Below are 18,990 nucleotides of genomic sequence, written 5' to 3' on the forward strand. Positions count from 1 at the left end.
GACCCCAGTACTCGAAGGCCGGGTGGACCCTCTCCTGGATCGGCTGCGTGAGCCGCTTGCAGAAGGAGAGGGCCACCACGGCCCCTGTCAGTCCTCGCGCCGACAAGTCGGCGATCTCCTCGAGGAGATGCTCCACCTGCACCATCTCCTCGGTGGTCGGCGGCTCCTCCCAGCACGCCTTGTACTCCGGCGCGCGGCCGCTGCGCGTCGGGAAGCAGGAAGCCGGGTTCGACACCACGAACCATTCCCGCGCCCACCCTTTGTTGGTGTCGCAGAGCTCGAAGTCGGGGTAGACACACCCCTGGCGCAGCGAGAAGGCGGCACCACCCACAACGTTCCGGCGAACGTTGGACGGGTGCCCCTTGAGGCGGTACAGAGCCCGCCACAATTTGAAGTGGGGAGCGATCCCCAAGTACCCCTCGCAGAGGTGAATGAAGATGGCGATCTGGGCAATTGAGTTGGGCTTGAATTGAGTTACCTCGAGCCCGTAGAAATGAAGAAGCCCGCGGAAGAAGGCCCCCGCGGGAAGCACGAAGCCCTTCTCATAGAAGGACTTGAACACGACCGTCTGGTCCGTGTCCTCCGACGGGAATTCCTCCCCGTAGCAGCACCACCACTCGGAGATCTGCTTCTCTGGGAGGACGCCCCGCTCCACCATGTCCTGGATGTCGCTCTCTTGGAGCATGCACTTCTACCAGGACGATGAGGCCAGCGGAGCCTCCCCGGCGCTCCCCGAGGTCGAAGATGACAATGCGGCGGGTGTGGCGGCCATGGCGATGGTGGCGAGGCTCAAGTGAGGGGAGGAAGTCGTGAGGAAGAAGAAAGCTGAGAGCTCTGGAAACTCGCCGAGTTGGCAAGGCGGCGGAAAAATTCTGGAGTGCTCGGGGAAAGGGTGGCCGCTCCGCGCCGCCTTCCCCTGTTTAAATATCGGAGGCCCACAACAGGCAGATCCAAAATCAACAGCCGGATCGGATCGGGCCAGGAATCTTATGGCGGACGGAGCGGCATAAACGGTAACTTTCTTTTTACCGTTGTCCCTAACAGCCCCGCTCCTCTGTCAGGCGCGTCAGATCCGCGCGGAGAAATAACGGTTGGATTTTTACCATAATTCGAATATGCTCCGAATATTCCGGAAGCCACCCGGTGTGTCTCCGTGACCCAGCCAGGGCCTCAGGGCCCGGACGCCGTGACTACTCAGCGCGTCTCTGTGACTCCGCCAGCGACCCTGCTCGGGGGCCGGGTGCCACCTACGACCCGGCGTGTTTCCGTGACCCAGCCAGAGCCTCAGGGCCCGGATGCCGTGACTACTCGGCACGTCTCCGTGACTCCGCCAGCAACCCTGCTCGGGGGCTGGGCGCCACCTACGACCTGGCATGTCTCCGTGACCCAGCCAGGGCCTCAGGGCCCGGACGCCATGACCACTCGGTGCGTCTCCGTGACTCCGCCAGTGACCCTGCTCGGGGGCTGGGCGCCCCTTACGACCCGGCGTGTCTCCGTGACCCAGCCAGGGCCTCAGGGCCCGGACGCCGTGACTACTCAGCGCATCTCCGTGACTCCGCCAGCGACCCTGCTCGGGGGCTAGGTGCCACTTACGACCCGGCATGTTCCCGTGACCCAGCCAGGGCCTTAGGGCCCAGACGCCGTGACTACTCGGCGCGTCTTCGTGACTCCGCCAGCAACCCTGCTCGGGGGCTGGGCGCCACTTACGACCTGGTGAGTCTCCGTGACCCAGCCAGGGCCTCAGGGCCTGGACGCCGGAACCATTCGGAAAGTCTCAGTGACTCAAACCATGGCTTCAGGGTCAGGGAACCAAGTTGGATTCACATGTTATGGCTATCTCGAGGTAGCTAAGGGCCAGTACTCTCAGGGGATCGGAGTGACAAAAACATTTGCTGAGTGCTCAAGCATTCGGATTGGTAAGAGTTAAAGATTAGTTCTTTGACCCTCGAAATGCTTCTCCGAAACCTTCCGAGGCTCAGGGGCTACACCCAACGGGTGCGCTTGGGGGCGCATCCCGTTCTAGATCTACAACAACGACAGACATTTATAATGAGCACCGAAGGACTTCGTTTGGTACGACAAGTTCAACTCGGCCCTCCGGCGCTCGGGGGTTTGACGGAGGTAGATCTATGTACCTCCCTGCCGAGTGGGGTCCCCGAACCCGGGAGACTACCCTGCTCGGTGACTCGGCTACGACTACTCGGCGTGCAGGACTCGGCTGTGCGCGGAAAGGATCTTCAGTGGATCAGGATGAAAGGCTCCAGCTAGAAGCCCGGATATCTAGGGATCTTAACCGACCTCCTTCCTTGTAAAATAACCCGAGCATGCCTTCCTTGTACCCCTACGACTCCTAGTCTATATAAAGGAGGCGTAGGAAGACCCATAGAGAGTACTTCCTTTTCGCAGCATTCCGCAAACCCTAATACAACTCTAAACACAGGACGTAGGGTATTACACTCATCGCGGCCCGAACCTGTCTAAGTCCCTGCGTCTTCGTGTTACCATCGAGCTCTTGGTCCTGAGATCCACATCCTGAAACTCTACCGCCGGGTACACCCCTGGTGGACTGGCCGGAATAGCAATCCAACAGTAACAAAATGTTACCAACGAGTTATATGTAAAAATTATGTACATAAGTTAGCATATTTTAAAAATAGAAAGTTGCGGGAATAAAAAATTTCCAGAAATGTAAAGTTTGCTGTGGTCGGGAATCGCTCGCTCGCGGGGCTTCTGGCGAGCGACCGCTAATTAGCAGGCCCCTTTTTATCTCAGTTTTACTATATTTAGATAGCCAACTTATTTTAGAGAAGTTTCTGAAGTTGCTCTAGGCACTAGCCAAACAGATGAACTGAACTGGTCGTAGTATTGATGATATGATAACCAGTTGTCATGATCAACCAGTTGTAAATGCTAATAAACTTGAACAATTCGCCAATGTTATGACACCATCCTACCAGTGTCCCCTCTACTTGTGACATGGGGCAGCATTATTACCACCTCGCCAGGCCACCACTGCAAGGTCGCCTTCCACAGCGATCTTCCTCCAACTCCATTGATCTCCAACCAAAACATCACTCTCAATGCAAGATTACAAATCCCTATACCTCCAACCTTTTGGAACCCTCATTAGTGTCGAGGAAGGTTGCCACAACAATGATTCCCTCCAAATCAATGACTTGCTGCACGGATCCGACGATGATACCACAACACCAAATTATTAGCAGCCCACATCAGTCTGTAAAATTCCGACATTTGATGAACAATCAATAGGTAAAAGCTTCTCAACATGCGGTTAGTCGATGATTATTCTTATCTTACGGAGCAATCACCGATTGGTAACATATTTATATTTACTAACTAACAATTATTCAGTGATTTTATTTGCTAAATCGAATCGTCTGTAGATACATAATCGAGTATTTCTTAGTCACTTTATAGTTTCTCTCAAATTTAAGAATAGCAAAACTAAACTGTAATTTAGTATGTTTGTTTATAAACATAATTAATATTAGTTTTGGTGCAATAATATATCTTTTCAAGAATTTGGATGTATTTCACCTATTTATCAGAATTACTTCGTGTTTGAGCTTGAGCCAGTCACAGACTGGAAGCTGAAAATTTGTGTTGGGGGAGCACTGAACCCGAGCGTCGGGCTAGATTTTTCCACAAAACTTTGGAATCTCGGGAGCAAATGTTCAAATGACCACGTGAAAAATTACAGGTATCCATCCTAAAGCTAGCAACTCGCGTGCATCAAGGAATATCCAGCGCGCGCACGCAGTCTGGTCTTATCCTGGATTCCTGGTATCAATACCCGGTCCTAATTTGCCGGCCCCACCTCACAGTATAGCACACTGACTTGACCCAGCACTAGCTAGCAATATTCCACGATAAACGACACTCTAATTCACACAAGCTCCTGATGAATCCTGATCTGCGACAGCATGCAGCGGACCTCCTTGGCGCTGGGCCGCTCCTTGGGGTCGTCGGCGGTGCAGAACACGGCGATGCGCAGCACCAGCACGATCTGCTCCTCGTTCTCGGCGCCGGCGATGGCCGGGTCGATGGCCTCGGCGTGCTTCCCGGCCAGCATCACGCGGCGGAGCCACTTGACCAGCCCGACCACCTCGTCCGTCTGCGTGAAGAACGGGTCCGACGGCTCCTTCCCCGTCGCCAGCACCGCCAGGATCACCCCGAAGCTGTACACGTCGCACCTGGCCGTGAACTTGAACGTCTGGTGGTACTCCGGCGCGATGTACCCCAGCGTGCCGGCGACGTGGGACGCCGTCACGTGCGTCTGCGCGTCGGGCATCGCCTTGGCCAGCCCGAAGTCGGCGATGCGCGGCTCCAGGTCGTCGTCGAGGAGGATGTTGGCCGGCTTCAGGTCGCGGTGGATGATCTGCGGGTGGTGGGAGACGTGCAGGTACTCCAGCCCCGCCGCCACGCCCACCGCCACGCGGAGGCGCGCCGGCCACGACAGCCCCGCGACGCCGCTGCCGGCGCCGCCGCCCTGGAGCGCGTGGTGCAGGCTGCCGTTCTTCATGTACTCGTAAACCAGGTAGTGGCAGTCGGGGCGGGGCACGTGCGCCGCCAGCGGCAGGAGGTTCCGGTGGCGGATGTGGCCGACGGTACGGATCTCCGACTGGATCTGCCGCGACCACTTGTCCAGCTGCCGGCTCTCCTCGTCGCTCAGGTTGTTGGGCGTGTCGGCGCTCTGCTTCTTGATCTTCTTGATGGCGATGTACCGGGGCTCCACGCCCTCACGCTCCGCGGGGAGCTGCGCCTTGTACACCTCGCCGCACCCGCCGCGGCCGATCACCGCCAGTGACGCCAGCCCGTCGTCTTTCTCCAGGAACGCCAGGTGCTCGGCGCGCCTGATCAGCTTCGGGGTGAAGATCGTGACGCCGGACCGCGAACCGTACCGCCCGCGGACGCAGTTGAGGAACAGACGGAACAGCACGGACAGGACTAGCCCCGAGATGACGCCGGCGAGGGAGCCCACCACGAAGCCAATGATCCAGTTGCGGACGCGGTGCCTGTGGCTGCGGTGGCGCTTGCTCGGCTCGGCCGGAGGCGCCGGCTTCGGCGAGGTGGCGTTGTTTGACGCTGCCGGGGAGCTGCGGTTCTTGGCGCTGCCGCCGCCGGTCGCGTTTCTCATCTCCGCGAGGACGTACCGGTGCGGCGGCGTCGCGGTGTGGCGGTGGCGCACGTGCCGCGTGCCCATCCCAATGCGGGAGCGGCGCGCCACGGCCGAGCGCGCTGCGGCAGCACGGCGGCCGTCGTAGCACTCCACGGCGGAGACGAGGACGAGGACCACCGTGACGACGGAGACGAGGACGAGGAGAGACCTGCCCGGCGTTGACGCCATGTCCGTCAACTCTCAGCTCAGGCCTCAGGGGCGGCTCGATTTCAGGCCACGGACATACGGTGGTGGGAGCGGAGAGGTTTAATAATGGCGGGGGATGGTAGAACGCCGCGTGGAACGCATCGACGGCTCCGGTGCATTTGATGACCGGATGGACGGGGACAGATTCGTGAGCGGGACAGGCGTGGGGTAGCCTGCTCGCTGCTGGCTGCCCTGGTCCATCCGGCGGGAGACGACTTGACTGGACGGCCGGCAAGTCAAGAGCCGGCGTGTACGGCGAGTGTGGAAAAATGGAGGGGACGGCGATGCCTTGGAGACTCTGCCCCGACGACTTGCTTCCACACAATTTTCCCCAGCAAAATCAGTGTGATCACGCTATAAAATACAAGTTAATACTCAATCAAATCTCAAATTATAGGTTGTTTGAGCGTTTGTAGGTACATAATTTTGTTATCCATCTTTGAATACATAGTAAAACTTATATATCTACAAAACCAAAGCAACCTACAATTTGGAAAAGAAGAAGTACACAACATTAGAGATTCTTACATTCTTGTATAGCTAGACGTTGGTTATAGTAGGAACTAGGAAGTGCCGTCGGCCACTGGCATCCGCCAGTACTCTGGGCAATGTAAAAATGTGCAAATAAAGGAAATGGAAGATATGAACTTTTCCATACTAGCTACAACTTGACATAATGAGAAGAAAATAATATGCTTATAAGGCCCCGTAAACGCTTCCAAAAAAATTCACACAGTATTCGTCGTATCAAATCTTCAGACACATGTATGAAACATTAAATGCAGTTGAAAAAATAACTAATTATACAGTCTAACTAATTATCACGAGATGAATCTTTCAAGCCTAATTAGTCCATGATTTGACATTATTTGTCAAATAACAACAAAATATGCTATAGTGCCAAAACCCAAACTTTTTCATCAACTAAACACACCTAAGGGGTCATAACATTTGCTCTAAATGAAACGACCCATCGCGTGAGGTTCCTTGCGACTGGTGACTCCCGACGACTCCGTGTGTCGCGCTATGTCGTCTCTTCCCTATGATGCAATTATACATTGATTAGCAGCCGCATCAGAGATTACACAATCTACATCCATATGCCCTACTAGAGGCTCCACACCTCTAGTGCTCCATGCAAGAACGATGCCGCCAACGACGCCACAACTTCACGACGGTGCTGTGCCTGGCCTGTGAGTGACTCCCTCTAGCACCTGCACGCTAAAGAGCTCCCTATCTCTCTTTTCCATCTTTATTTTTTTAGAAAAAAAAGGAAAAAACCCTCTCCAATAGTGTCCTATTCTAACTTCCCATCTTCTAACAATTGTCATATTAATCATCTTTGTGCGTAAAAATATGCACGCCTCCGGACTCCCGATTTCTCTCTGGCGGCGGATTTTTCTTCCGCGCCCTGCTCTGCACTGCTCCTGGCGCATGCATCTGCCGCCATGCCTGGCCGCCCTGTTCTCCTCTGCTCCTGCCGCCATGCGCCTAGCGCCCTACTACCTCTCTGTCTCAAAATATAAGCATTTGTTGACTTCTGCTGATCATATTTGATCATTCGTTTTATTCAAAAAAATTGTGAAAATATTATTTATTTTGTTATGACATGTTTTATCATCGTGTATATTTGAAGTATATCTTAATTGTTTTTATTTTTTAATTTTTTGAATAAAATAAATTGTCAAATATGATCAGCAAAAATTAATAAATACTTATATTTTGAGACGGAGATAGTACATGCTCTGGCCTACTCCTACCTCCATGCGCCTAGCGCCCTGCATGCATCTGCCGTGCCTGTGTGCCTCCATGCGCCTAGCGCCCCTGCATGCATCTGCCTGCGCCTAGGGTCCTGCCATGGTAGGCCTGCTGGGGAGCAGAACTTCCTTTGATAATTTTTGAAAATTTATTCCTCAATATACTGTAAAGAAAAACATTGTATTAGTGATGAGAATTTTATTTTATCAATACAACAGAATTATTGGAGTAAAAATAGGAAATTATTGGAGTAAAAATAGGAAACTATTGGAGATGAACTTTTTTTATCTCCTCATACCTATTTAGGGTGTTGGCAAACAACAAGTTTGGGGAATAAAATATAAGAAACTCTTGAAGATAATGTCTCATGAATGCTTTGGTAGCCAGCATCATAACGACTCTTGAATACAGGAAGCCAGGCAACTCTCGAACACTCTCGCATGTACTAGCTTTCAAGTTTCAATTGCTATTTGTTTTTGAATTTTCAAGCTTCAAAAAAATATGGATAATATTGATTTATACCTTTGTTAATGACTTTGCATATAGAATTGCCTGAGCATATTTTTACAATAAATATCATATAATACTAAAATCTACAAAAAAATTTACATAAATCTGTTTTGGATGTATCTAATTTATTGGCAAAATGTATACATATAATTATTATCGCTATATTATAGCTATTCTTTGGAATGTCCAACTCTAATCCTCTCGTCCTGAGCCCCCAAATTCTTAAGGACCGGCCCTGCCTATACCGCCGCGACTCGGCAGCCTGGCAAGCCTTCAGGTGCTCGCGCTCGCCGGCAACCAGCTCACGGGCGCGATACCGCCAGAGCTAAGGGGGCTCACGGGGCTCCTGAAGCTGAACCTGAAACTGGGTAACAATTCGCTGGTGGGCGTCCATGCGGAACGGGACGAGCTTGTCTGCGGGAAGATGAAGTGGGACGACTTCGAGGAGCCCAATATCTTGCAGAAGGTGCGGCCTCTTTCTTCCCCTAATCGAATTGCTCGCAATAGTGCTATCACAACTCAGAATCAAAAATTGCTGCCGACTGAAATTGCTTCTCACTAGCAAATTAACCCAAAATCGCACGCGGTGAGCAGCCGCGACGCGCCACCGCCCAACGCCCATGGCATCCGGTGCTCCGGGTCCGTCTGACCGTCTCCTGCAAGGGGAGGGCTGCGTGTCGTGCTTGATGGGCACACGGACCGCCGAAGTGGGCCGCTCGTCGCCTGCCATTATTAATTCTAAAGATAAAAATTCGAAGAGCCCAAATAGTGTAGGTACACTTCTTTTTGTATATTTTGCCCACCCATGCCCAACCTCTTAGAAATTTGCCCGAGGTATTTTACAACAGCAGCGGTTCCCCTTGTCCCCTATTGCCATTTATCAGCAACCATTTCATAAAAATCTCCTGTTATCAACCAGCCCCTTATTCTGATTAGAAATACTACAGCATGCCAGCATGGGAAAATATTAGCAGCGCAAAAGTTATGGACTAATGGCACGAGCATATTTTGACTGCTGACAGTTCATATCCAATTAGAATCTAGATCCAACTAACAAGAAGAACTAGTTTTAGCATATCTAGTTTCCAAAACTTGATCCATACACATTGAGGCATTGAGCTGCCGAACCGCTTCATGGGATGATTCAGCTGCCATGCTGATATTTGCAGTCATGGTTTTATTGGCAGCCCCTTAAAATAGGAATTAGGTGTCATTATTTGTATTTGTAACAGTGTTATAGGTAGAAATTACTGTTCACACCGTGAACAGTAATAGAGTCTGAGGTATTAGGGAAGATTAGATTAGATTGGTTTGTTATTTCCTTAAATTTCGAGATTGGTTTCTTAAGAGTCAAGTCAGCCCATCTATATAAGGATGAGATTGTATCTCTTTTAACAAAGCAATGAAGAAAGAATAAATAATCCAAATTCCCCAAATATTCGAGTCTCCCCCCACGCCGACTTTGCCCGGCCATCTTCCTGACAATGGTTATCCTCCCTATCCCCCAAATGAACTAAGGTCCATAGCATTTGGTATCAGTTAGCTTCGGTTTCGATCTGATTCCTTGGCTTCTGCTGCCGGTAATCCATCAACATCGTTGGCAGATTTGTGTGCCAACATACTGGAAGATTGCGCACAGATCCAAACCATACTGGAAGATTTCGCACAGATAGATTGATCACTAGGCTATAATACAAAAACAAGATCCACCAGTATTTTCCGCAAGGACAACCTACTACTCCATTATGAAACCAACAGAATTTCATTTCATCTTATTTACAGTGCCACCTAGTTCCTCTAGGTTGCTCAGGTATTTATTTATTAGAGCCTAGCTCAGCTTGTGGGATGTGTGGATGTAAACCCGTGACACCTAGATTTGTGTCCCCTAGGACTCAAATTTGAGTGCCTGTTTCTTCCTATCTTCCTATTTACATAGCACTTAGTTGCTCAAATGTTCGACTCCTCTCTGTTTCAAACTTGAGTGCACATTTCTTTTTATTTACAATGCCACTTAGTTCATTTAGGTTAATTGAGTTTCTATGAGAGCACAGGTTACTTTGAAACAATAGTCAGCATTTGTACCATTGACAATGCAATATTCAAATTTACTGAAAACTGATAGAAAAAAACAGCAAACCTCAGGTCATCTCAGTTGATGATTACACAAACTTGTAGGCCTCTCGTTCTCAACATGATAACTTGAGAGTTTATAGGTGCACTGCTGTGTTGTTGCCTTGTTGGCACATCATCCATGAAAGCCAGGTCAGGATTATGAACTGTCAACTTAATCATCAGGAAGGGATTCCGTTGCTACAGCTGCTACGTTGGATCCTTCAATGCCTCCCAAATCATTGTGTCCTTGGTTCTTTGACACTAGCAATAAAGGATGGTTTGGGTGTGCATCTACTTCCACTCTAAGCAAATCAAAGTTTGCCACATCACCATCATCTTGAACTGCAATGGTCTTAAGCCTTGGAAGACGATTGGTACCAAAAATCCCTGATTTCAACCTGCAACCATAGATGTCAATACTTCTCATCTGGGGTGCAACGCCCTCCTCAACTCATCTCTCTCAACTGCTTCAGGAAGTAAATATCAATTTCCTTGAGATTTGGGAATGCCTCCCTTCTGAATATCAATTTCTCCCCGACATAAGCATTCCGATAAAGACGAAGGAGCATGAGATTGGGCAATGCCCCAAGAATCTCCATCGTGTTACCTTCCTTCAGCCTACTCCTCGATAAGTGCATCTTCACCAGCTGTGTGAGGTTACCAAACCAATTAGGCAGATCCCAAAGAGATCCATTCAACTTTAGACTCCTTAAGATCGGTGGAGGAGAGCAAACGGAGTCCAGCCACTCCAGTGTTCCAACATCTGAGGATCCCTCAGCATCCACAGAGAGAGATTGGAGTGCAGGAAGCTTTTCAATAGCCGCACAAAATACCTTGTATTTGTTCTCAGTGGCACCTTTTGATGTCACACTTAATTTTCTTAGCTGACTGAGTTCTCCAAGCTCCTCAATCACTTTCTTACTAGTTCCTTTGATGTCTACAACCTCTAATATCTGTAAGTTTTTGAGGTAGTTGATCCCTGTTGGCACCTTTAGTCCTTTACACCTTTTGTATCAGACCAACAGGTAGAACAATTCATCCGTACCTCGGCAATTAAGTTGGCCCGGTCACTGAAATTAACTAGAGTTCTGAATATCATGGGAAAGCACATCATGATAGTCAGGCATCCTTTTGGATTGTCTATTAAATTAAAGCAACCATAATCCAACCTTTTGCTGCAACGGAGACTTCGGAGATTTCTAAGTTCAGTAATCGCAGTTGTTAGTGCGGCAATATTTGCTTCCCTCATGTCCAAGGTTTGTAGGCATCGCAGTTTCCCTATGGATCTCAGAAGTGCAAAATTATAGGAACCTCCTGCAATGTTCAGATACTTCATGTGGTGCAATAACCCTATGTTCTTCACATCTTTTTGTGTTAGTCTAAATTTTACATCTTCCAGATTCAAGACCCTCAACATTCTCAACTGTGGTGAACAAAATGAAAATGCTGGCTCCATGGGCCTGTCGCCAAATACAGATATTGAACGGACACTGCTCCAGTCCAAGCATATTTCTGAGAACTTGTTCCCATGGAATGCAATATGACGGATGTGCTCCTCTTCTACAGTAGCAATGTTATCCTTAATCAAGAGTACAAAATTTTGCTCTCTAGAAACTCAAACCATGATATCACGCATGATATCGTGGATTCTACATTTTTTAACCAATCCTTCTACATTAACCCCTGATGGTTGAATCATACCTCGGTTGACAAGATCATTGAAGTAACTATTTCCAACATCCTCAACGTTTACCACATCCCTGGCTTTAACAAACCCCTCTCCCTCTGCTATCCACCGATGTACCAGGCGCCTCCTTTGAATTTCAAAATCCTCAGGGAAGATGCTTAGGTATAGAAAGCATGGCTTAAGATGAGATGGCAAGTGGTTGTAGCTTAGGGTAACTATCCTCCTCATTGCTTCAAGGCTTGGATTGCTTTCAAGTTCTGAAGGAAGTTCTTCATAAAACTTCCCCCACTCTGCTATCTTTTTAGTCGCAAGAATGCCTCCTACAGTGAGTATAGCAAGTGGTAAACAACCACACCCTTTTACTAGTTTTGTAACTATGTTATTCATGTTCTCACTGGTTTCCTTCACTTGTCCTTTGCTTGTCTTTCTCAGTAGCAAATGTACAGCATCATCTATTTGAAGGGGTTGAAGGTGGTAAATAAGTGATTCAGAAGTACACCTCTTAGCTAAGCCAGCATCTCGCGTTGTTACTAATATGCGACTACCTCTGTTGTTACTCTTTGGAAAAGCAATATCATTAATCCAATTCCATGCATCTATGCTCCATAGGTCATCAAGTACAACAAAGTACCTTTTATACTTTAAACCATGTACCAAGCAATCAGCAAGATGCTGCACTTGAACCAGCAGTTTCCCCTGGAGCTCTTTTAAGAGTTTGTCCAATGAATCAGCACCCAAAAGTTGCCTGTTCATATCTTTTAGAATCTCCTTCCTGTCAAATGACTGGGATACTGTGACCCAAGCATAGCAAGAGAAGTGGCTTGGGATATCTTCCTTGCTTTCGTAGGTCTTCCTTGCCAGAGTAGTCTTACCTAAACCACCCATACCAACAACACAGATTACCTTAGTAGGACCAACATCAGAGACGACATCTATCAGCCTAAGCAACTCCTTTTTAGGAGTAGCAAAGCCCACGAGCTCTGACTCATCTATGTTGTTAGCTGATTGGTTCCGAATGTCTTCCATGTAGGAATCCCTCTCATCTGTACTGCTAGAGGAAATGGTCTTTATTAGGCTGTACCGTGTGTTCCTGTTGCTCACTTCTTTAACTCTTGATTTGAGGCTGCGAATCCGGACAGTGATTCGATGGCGATCACCAAGCTTCAACAGTTGGCCAGACAGGCTTTGGCTCTTCACATGAACTTTTAACTCGTCTAGACAATCTTCAATGTCATATGACATATCTTGTACTTGCTCTGCCCATACCTTCAATAACTCATCTTTCTTCTTCTCTACTTCGGCAGCTCTTAGGAATGCCTGAATTGTTTTTAACTCGTCCTTGATGTACCTACCATACATTGTTTCATAGAAAATTAGAGCGGCCTTTTAACGCATGTCTAAAATCTATTCAGAAGTGCCTTTGAGAAACCCACAATCAGTGGCACAAGAATTAGATTTCAATGCCATAAAGAATAAAGTAAATGAGTACATTTTATAACCAAAAAAGTTTTATAATAGCATTCATTTTATCTATTTATACAGATATATTATAACGGTACTTAATTTTACACTGGTGTCAAATCAAAATACAACTCTTTTGTGTAGGCTCACCATTACATATTTTCAGGAACTAGTGCCAATGGTTCACGCTTCACAATATTGTAATGGGGCAGCCAAGCTCATCTAACAAGAAGCATCAGTAGCGGGCACAGATCCTCTGCCCTTGCTATAGTTATGACATCAGTGTGTCTTAGTGAACTTCAAGTGCTACTTTTCATGAATGAACATAATTAATTTGGACAATACCACTTAACTCTTCTCCTTCCTAAGTCTGCGTAAACATACTTTCTTTCCGTATTTACTGCCTACAGATGCAGGAATATGAAATACACTATTATTAGTTGATTTGTCCAAAGGATTGGTGCTTGGTCTCAGAACGGCCCTCGCCCTTTAACTCAAAAAATTACTCGTAATTAATATCATAGCTATGTAGGAACCCGAGTTAATCTCTCAGAAACTGAACCAGTAAATGAACATTATGTGTCCTCGAGTTCATTGGTAAACTGTGCCAAGCATACGAGGTTGTCAGTTGTGGTCTCTTAACAACAATAACTGTGAAACAGTTGTGCTAGCTGTGCATCACACTGAGATAGCATGATCACCTTGGCCATGATAATCAAACAAAGCAATGATAATTTTTAGGTGCCAAAGATCATGATCTATGAGATTGTGGAATTGCTAAGCAGGAGCTAAATCCCTGGCAATTTTGTTATATTCAAGTGGAAGAGTCACGGACCAGAAGAATCTTTGGAATGCTGAGGTCTCAGCTAAATTATTAGTTCCATTCATTCAAAACAAGCGGTTTAATGGCAGTACAGCACTAAGGCATGCTGGTATTGTTACTACTAAAATGGCAGAGGAATAAAATTCCATCAGCAACCTACTAGTTATGTGAAAATAATGTCAGCACATGTATGCTACAAATCTTTTTTTTAGGAAACAGGAGGGGTGTGATCCACTAGTTATATATTAAATAAAAAGAAAATTATTTACAAAGCAAACTAAACAAAAATTATAAAAACATAATATTAGTAAATGTAATATGATCGGTACCTGGGTGTGTGTTGCGTCTCTGTATGACTCTCTTTTCTACTATTAATACAATGGTACGTAGCTCTCCTGCGTGTTTGAGAAAAAAAAATTGGTACATGTAACTAGAATAAGCACAAATTTTGGTCAGAGCAGTAAGGCAATTAAGAACGAGAAAAGAGTAAGGATTTGGTGCGGCCACAAATCGTGTTAACACAGAAGTGTTGAAATTTAACTTGCACTCTTTGCAGTGAAGTAAACACTGTGAGCACTGTGAACACAACCATGGAAAAGTAGGGGTTTTGATATTTCATACTGAATATGACTTTTGAGTCATGAACAATGCATACAGAGTTAGTAGAAATTTTGCGATGGGACAGATCCCAAGCTATTTAAAGGTATTAGAGCATCTCCAGCAAGATTCCTAAATAGAGACCCTATTCACATTTTAGGAAGGGTTTTTTGTCTACTGGACACTCCAAAAATGCTGTTTTGTGCACTGCACACTTTACTTGTTGAAATAGTCTGCAGACCACCGTGAGTTGTAAATTTTGTGCGCTGCACATTGGTCCTATTAAACTACTCATTTGCAATCTGGAAGGTGAGAGAAGATGCTCTAAAAAAGACTAAAATGCCACTGGCTGTCTAAAAGAGCATTCCGACTTGTTGAAATAGTCTTGCCCGAGGCACTCGCACCCACCACAGGATCGGAGACCAGCCAACTTTTATGATTCGTTGCTGACGTAGCACGCGCACGTCACACACTGAGACTAGCATGATCCAAGACGCACGGGAAGGAGACGTGCGAACACGAAGCTCCTTTTTGCAGCTTCGCGGCACGCACCCACCGGCGGCGAGGAAGCAACCAGGCTGGGAAGTGGAAACTTTGGCAGAGAAAGGAAAGGCAATTACAGAGAGGCTAGACTCTTCGGAGGACATTTCGCTTGAGGAAACGTACATTCGATCACGGACGCAAGCACGCTGCCTGCTATTTACACGCGCGCCAGCCGGAAGAAGCGGAGGAAGGAAGCTGACAACATTCGAACAACCAAGGTGGGGTGGGATCGCCCGATTGCGAAGGGGAAGACGTCACTCCGCAACGACCGCCGCCGACGACCTCACGCGGAGGCTTGGGCTCCGCGGCTGCCGCAGCATCTCGATCAGCGATTCCGTCTGATGAAATTGGAAAACGGATTAGTTTGGCCATCTCGATCACGAGGACAGGGATGCCGCCCTCCTCGACGGCGGCGACGCAGCCCTCGCTGGAGCCCACGAGGGAGTGGAGCACGTACGCGGCCTTGTCCACCATGCCGGACTCCGGGTTGGCCATGAGGTCGAGCAGCGGCCGCACGGCGCCGGCCTCGACGGCGCGCCCCGCCGCAGAGTGCGTAGAGCGCGGTGGCGGCGTCCTTCCTCCCGTGCGCGCCGCCGGCCTCGAGGAGCAGGCGCAGGTGGGCGCAGGCGGACGACAGTGCAGTCGCGGCCTCCTTGTGGTACTGTCGCGGACTGGCGGGTGGAGGGGTCGCGGACTCACGGGAGTAGGGCCGGAGGCTCCGCGCGACGGCGGCGAGCTCGCGGCCTCCTCACGGATGGACGAGCGGGCGGCCGTGGGCGGTGCAGTCGCAGCCTCCTCGCGGGCGAACGGACGGCCGTGGGCGACGCGGTCGCGGGCGGACGGCGGCGCGGTCGCGGGCGGCGCCGTCGCGTACGCGCGCGGCGCCGTCGCGGACGCGCGCGAGCTCCGCGCGAAGGCCGGCGCCGTGGCAGACGCGCGCGGAGGCTGGCCGCCGGCGCCGTGGGGCGGCGCAGTCGCCAGCGAACGCGCGCATGCTGGCCCCCAGGTCAAGGGCGGCGGCGGCCGTTCCTACGAAAGGATAAGGCCTCCAAGGAGTCCCAGCGGAGGAGCTAACTGAGTCATTGAAGCCAGGGCATTTTAGTCTTTTTAGGTCTCATTCTCTCACCTCCAATACTGCAAATGAGTTGTTTAATGGATCCAATGTGTAGCGTACAAAATTTATAACCCAAGGTGTCCTACAGACTATATCAAGGAATAGAGTGTGCAGCGCACAAATCAACGTTTTGATAGTGTCATGTACACAAAAAAAACCCTTTTAGGAACCAAAGCTAAAAAACCAGGTCCAGCAGGGGTTCTATCCTGGCTCCTAAATCTTAGCCTCCCCAGCTCCCATTGTGAGGGGCCATAGCCCACAGCCCCTATCCCCATTAATCCCCTCCCGCCCTTATCTTTCCTGCGCGCGCTCCTTCCCGCTCTTCTGTCCGGCGCCCTCCTCCGTGACGCCTCTCCTTCACGGCGCCGCCACGCCTTATCCACGGCGGTACCCCTCCGCCTCTCCTCCACCGCCGTCTCCCCGGTCGCCGGGCCCGCCTCCCCGGTCGCCGGCCCCGCCTCCCAAGCCGCCGCCGCTACCTAACCTCCTCCTCCACAGCGGAGCCCGCCTCCCAGGCCCTCCTCCGCGACGCCTCTGCTCCACGTCAGCGCCCCTTCACCTTTCCTCCGCCACCGCCGCCTCTCTGATCGCCAGACCCGACGCCAGCCCTGCCTCCCAAGCCGCCACCGCCTACCCTCCTCCTCCCCGGCAGAACCCGCCTGCAAGGTCCTCCCCTGCGACGCCTCCATCGGACCCGACGTCTCGGGTGCCGTCCCAGGCGCCATCCCGGCCTCCTAGACCGCCTTCGCCTGCCCTCCTCCATGGCCAGACACCGCCTCCCACCTCTCCTCCTCTACCGGCCAAAGGTACTTTTTTTTCCTTTTCTCTTTTGCATTTCTCAATGAATATATGTGGAATTTGACAATAGCAGTAGAACTCATGGTACCATGTCAATTAAACAATTGCAGTTATGCAAATTGTAGTTTGATAATACAAATTTATTATGTTTCCTTTATGAATTGTAGTTTCAAATGGCAAATGAAGGTGAATCTTTTTTGAACATGATGTCAAAGGATAATGATGTAGAAGCTTTTTCATTATCAATGCCAGTTGAAAACCGTAGTATTCCAACTGCTGCTCCAAAAGGAGGTTCAGGCCGAAAAAAAAATCATATTCCCACCAAGAGGACATTCAACTTTGTATGTCATGGGACAACATTAGCTATTTAAAGGTATGCGTGTGCATGGCAGTCAAGAACTGTGACTAAACCTGCATCAGGCCTTATTTGAATTGGGGGGGGGGGGGGGGGTTAGGCAATCCCTTCCAATCCATACGTACGTATTGAGGGATGGATCGAAGGTGGAAACCAATTCAGTTTGCACTCCAATTCGTATGTTCTGGGAAGGAACGGTGCTATGCAAACAAGCCAGGCCAAGTTCGGGTGAAGCCAGTAACGAAGACTCGGCGGCGAGTCAAATCGCAATTGTTCTCTTGATTTGTTCATCGCAATTTCTCTAAATTGTTTCCAGGCGTGGGCTCTGCGCACCGGTCGTATTCCACTAGATCGTATGCTCCAATCCACAGTGGGGGTGGCGACTGGGGAGTCACGCTGTGCGGGAGGAACAAGATGGCGGGGCGCACGTACCAGATCTCCTTCTGGACGCCGAGCAGCTGGCTCGCCTCGTCGGCGGCGGAGGCCGCCTTGCTGACGGCGCTGGCCACCAGCGTCCGCGCCATGCTAACCACCGTCAACGCCATCGGTCGGTCGATGCCCGGCCGCGGTCGCGACCCGAGCTGTCGACCTCGGAAAATCGGAAGCACGCGCCAGAAGAGTGCACTGCACCAAGCAAATATCTTGCTTCGTGTGAGCGCGTGACACAGTCAAAGAGTGGGAGAAGAACCCGGAACGGCGGAAGGAAAAAGTTTATTTTAATTCAATTTGCTCCTTATTAAACTACTATTGTTTAGTTCAACTTATTCTTTCGTATAATTTTTTTTCATACATAATTTTAATTTTTTTTCTATAATTTGCTCTGTCGTAAGTCGCTCTTTTCTTGTACAATGAATTTGGATCACAATATAACACTGCTCAATCGTATACTTAGTTTAACATAATTTTTCATAATTTTGATCACATAACCTATTCTCGTGTTCTAGATATTTGAATTCAACCTAAAAACCTAGCCGGCATGCCAGCTTGACTCTCCTCTTGTTCATCGAGAGATTTTATATATGAGTAAAGTCCATCACCGGTCCCTAAACTTGTGTCGTTGTGTCATCCCGGTTTCTAAACTCACAAATCGACCGTTCGGATCGTCAAACTTGTCCATCTGTGTCATCTCGGTCCATAAACTTGTTTCACTATATCATTCCGGTCCCTAAACTAGAAAATCAAACATTTATGTCCTCAAATTTGTTCAATCATGTCATTCCGGCTCCTAAACTTGATTTTGAGTCTCATGGGTCATAACAAGGCGATCTAAAATCTATATATCATGAAGTAATTCATAATTTTTTCATATAAACTTGAATGAAGATAAACTTTATATCAAAATGGTAGCCCTCGACGTAATCTACAATTTTATAGTTGAAATATTTTTGAATTAAAAATGTTTAGGGTCTCAAGATATTGTTGTAAGTTTATAGATTTTGAGATTTAAAAGCTAAAATTAAATTTTGGGACTCCAAACAATTTTAATTCAAAAATTTTTCAACTGCAAAGTTGTAGATCACGACGAGAGATACAATTTTGATATAAAGTTTATCTTAATTCGATTTCATATGAAAAAGTTATAAATTACTTTTTGATATAGAGATTTTAGATCGTCCGGTTTGGACTTAGATGAGACTCAAAACCAAATTTAAGGACTGGAATGATACGATTGGCCAAGTTTAGAGATGTAAACGATCGATTTACGAGTTTAGGGACCGGGATGACACAGTCGAACAAGTTTAGGAACCGGTGACGCACTTTACTCTTTATATATTAAGAGATTATTTAAATATATTATCATGCTTTCAGTTATTTACCCTTTGTACTAAATTGGTTGGCAAATTTT

General features: G+C 48.5%; 2 protein-coding genes and 1 pseudogene across 2 annotated transcripts; 1 reads left to right on the forward strand and 2 right to left on the reverse strand.

The window, feature by feature from the left end:
• Positions 1 to 3,561: 3,561 nt before the first annotated feature.
• LOC120671077 (leucine-rich repeat receptor-like serine/threonine/tyrosine-protein kinase SOBIR1) lies at positions 3,562 to 5,436 on the reverse strand. The gene has a single exon (XM_039951312.1). The coding sequence runs from the start codon at positions 5,366 to 5,368 to the stop codon at positions 3,908 to 3,910; it is 1,461 nt and encodes a 486-aa protein (XP_039807246.1). The 5' UTR covers positions 5,369 to 5,436; the 3' UTR covers positions 3,562 to 3,907.
• Positions 5,437 to 7,844: 2,408 nt separating this feature from the next.
• Positions 7,845 to 18,056, forward strand: LOC120669634. Its single transcript, XM_039949436.1, has 2 exons — positions 7,845 to 8,120; positions 13,081 to 18,056. The coding sequence occupies exon 2, from the start codon at positions 15,269 to 15,271 to the stop codon at positions 15,953 to 15,955; it is 687 nt and encodes a 228-aa protein (XP_039805370.1). The 5' UTR covers positions 7,845 to 8,120; positions 13,081 to 15,268; the 3' UTR covers positions 15,956 to 18,056.
• On the reverse strand, positions 9,632 to 17,725 carry LOC120669633 (annotated as a pseudogene).
• Positions 18,057 to 18,990: the final 934 nt, after the last annotated feature.

The sequence above is a fragment of the Panicum virgatum genome, chromosome 4N, assembly GCF_016808335.1.
Source record: "Panicum virgatum strain AP13 chromosome 4N, P.virgatum_v5, whole genome shotgun sequence".
Lineage (NCBI taxonomy): Eukaryota > Viridiplantae > Streptophyta > Magnoliopsida > Poales > Poaceae > Panicum > Panicum virgatum.

Bases quoted from the DNA above. Each gene is read 5' to 3' on its own strand.
- LOC120671077 (XM_039951312.1), bottom strand. From the start codon at position 5,368: ATGGCGTCAACGCCGGGCAGGTCTCTCCTCGTCCTCGTCTCCGTCGTC.
- LOC120669634 (XM_039949436.1), top strand. From the start codon at position 15,269: ATGCCGCCCTCCTCGACGGCGGCGACGCAGCCCTCGCTGGAGCCCACG.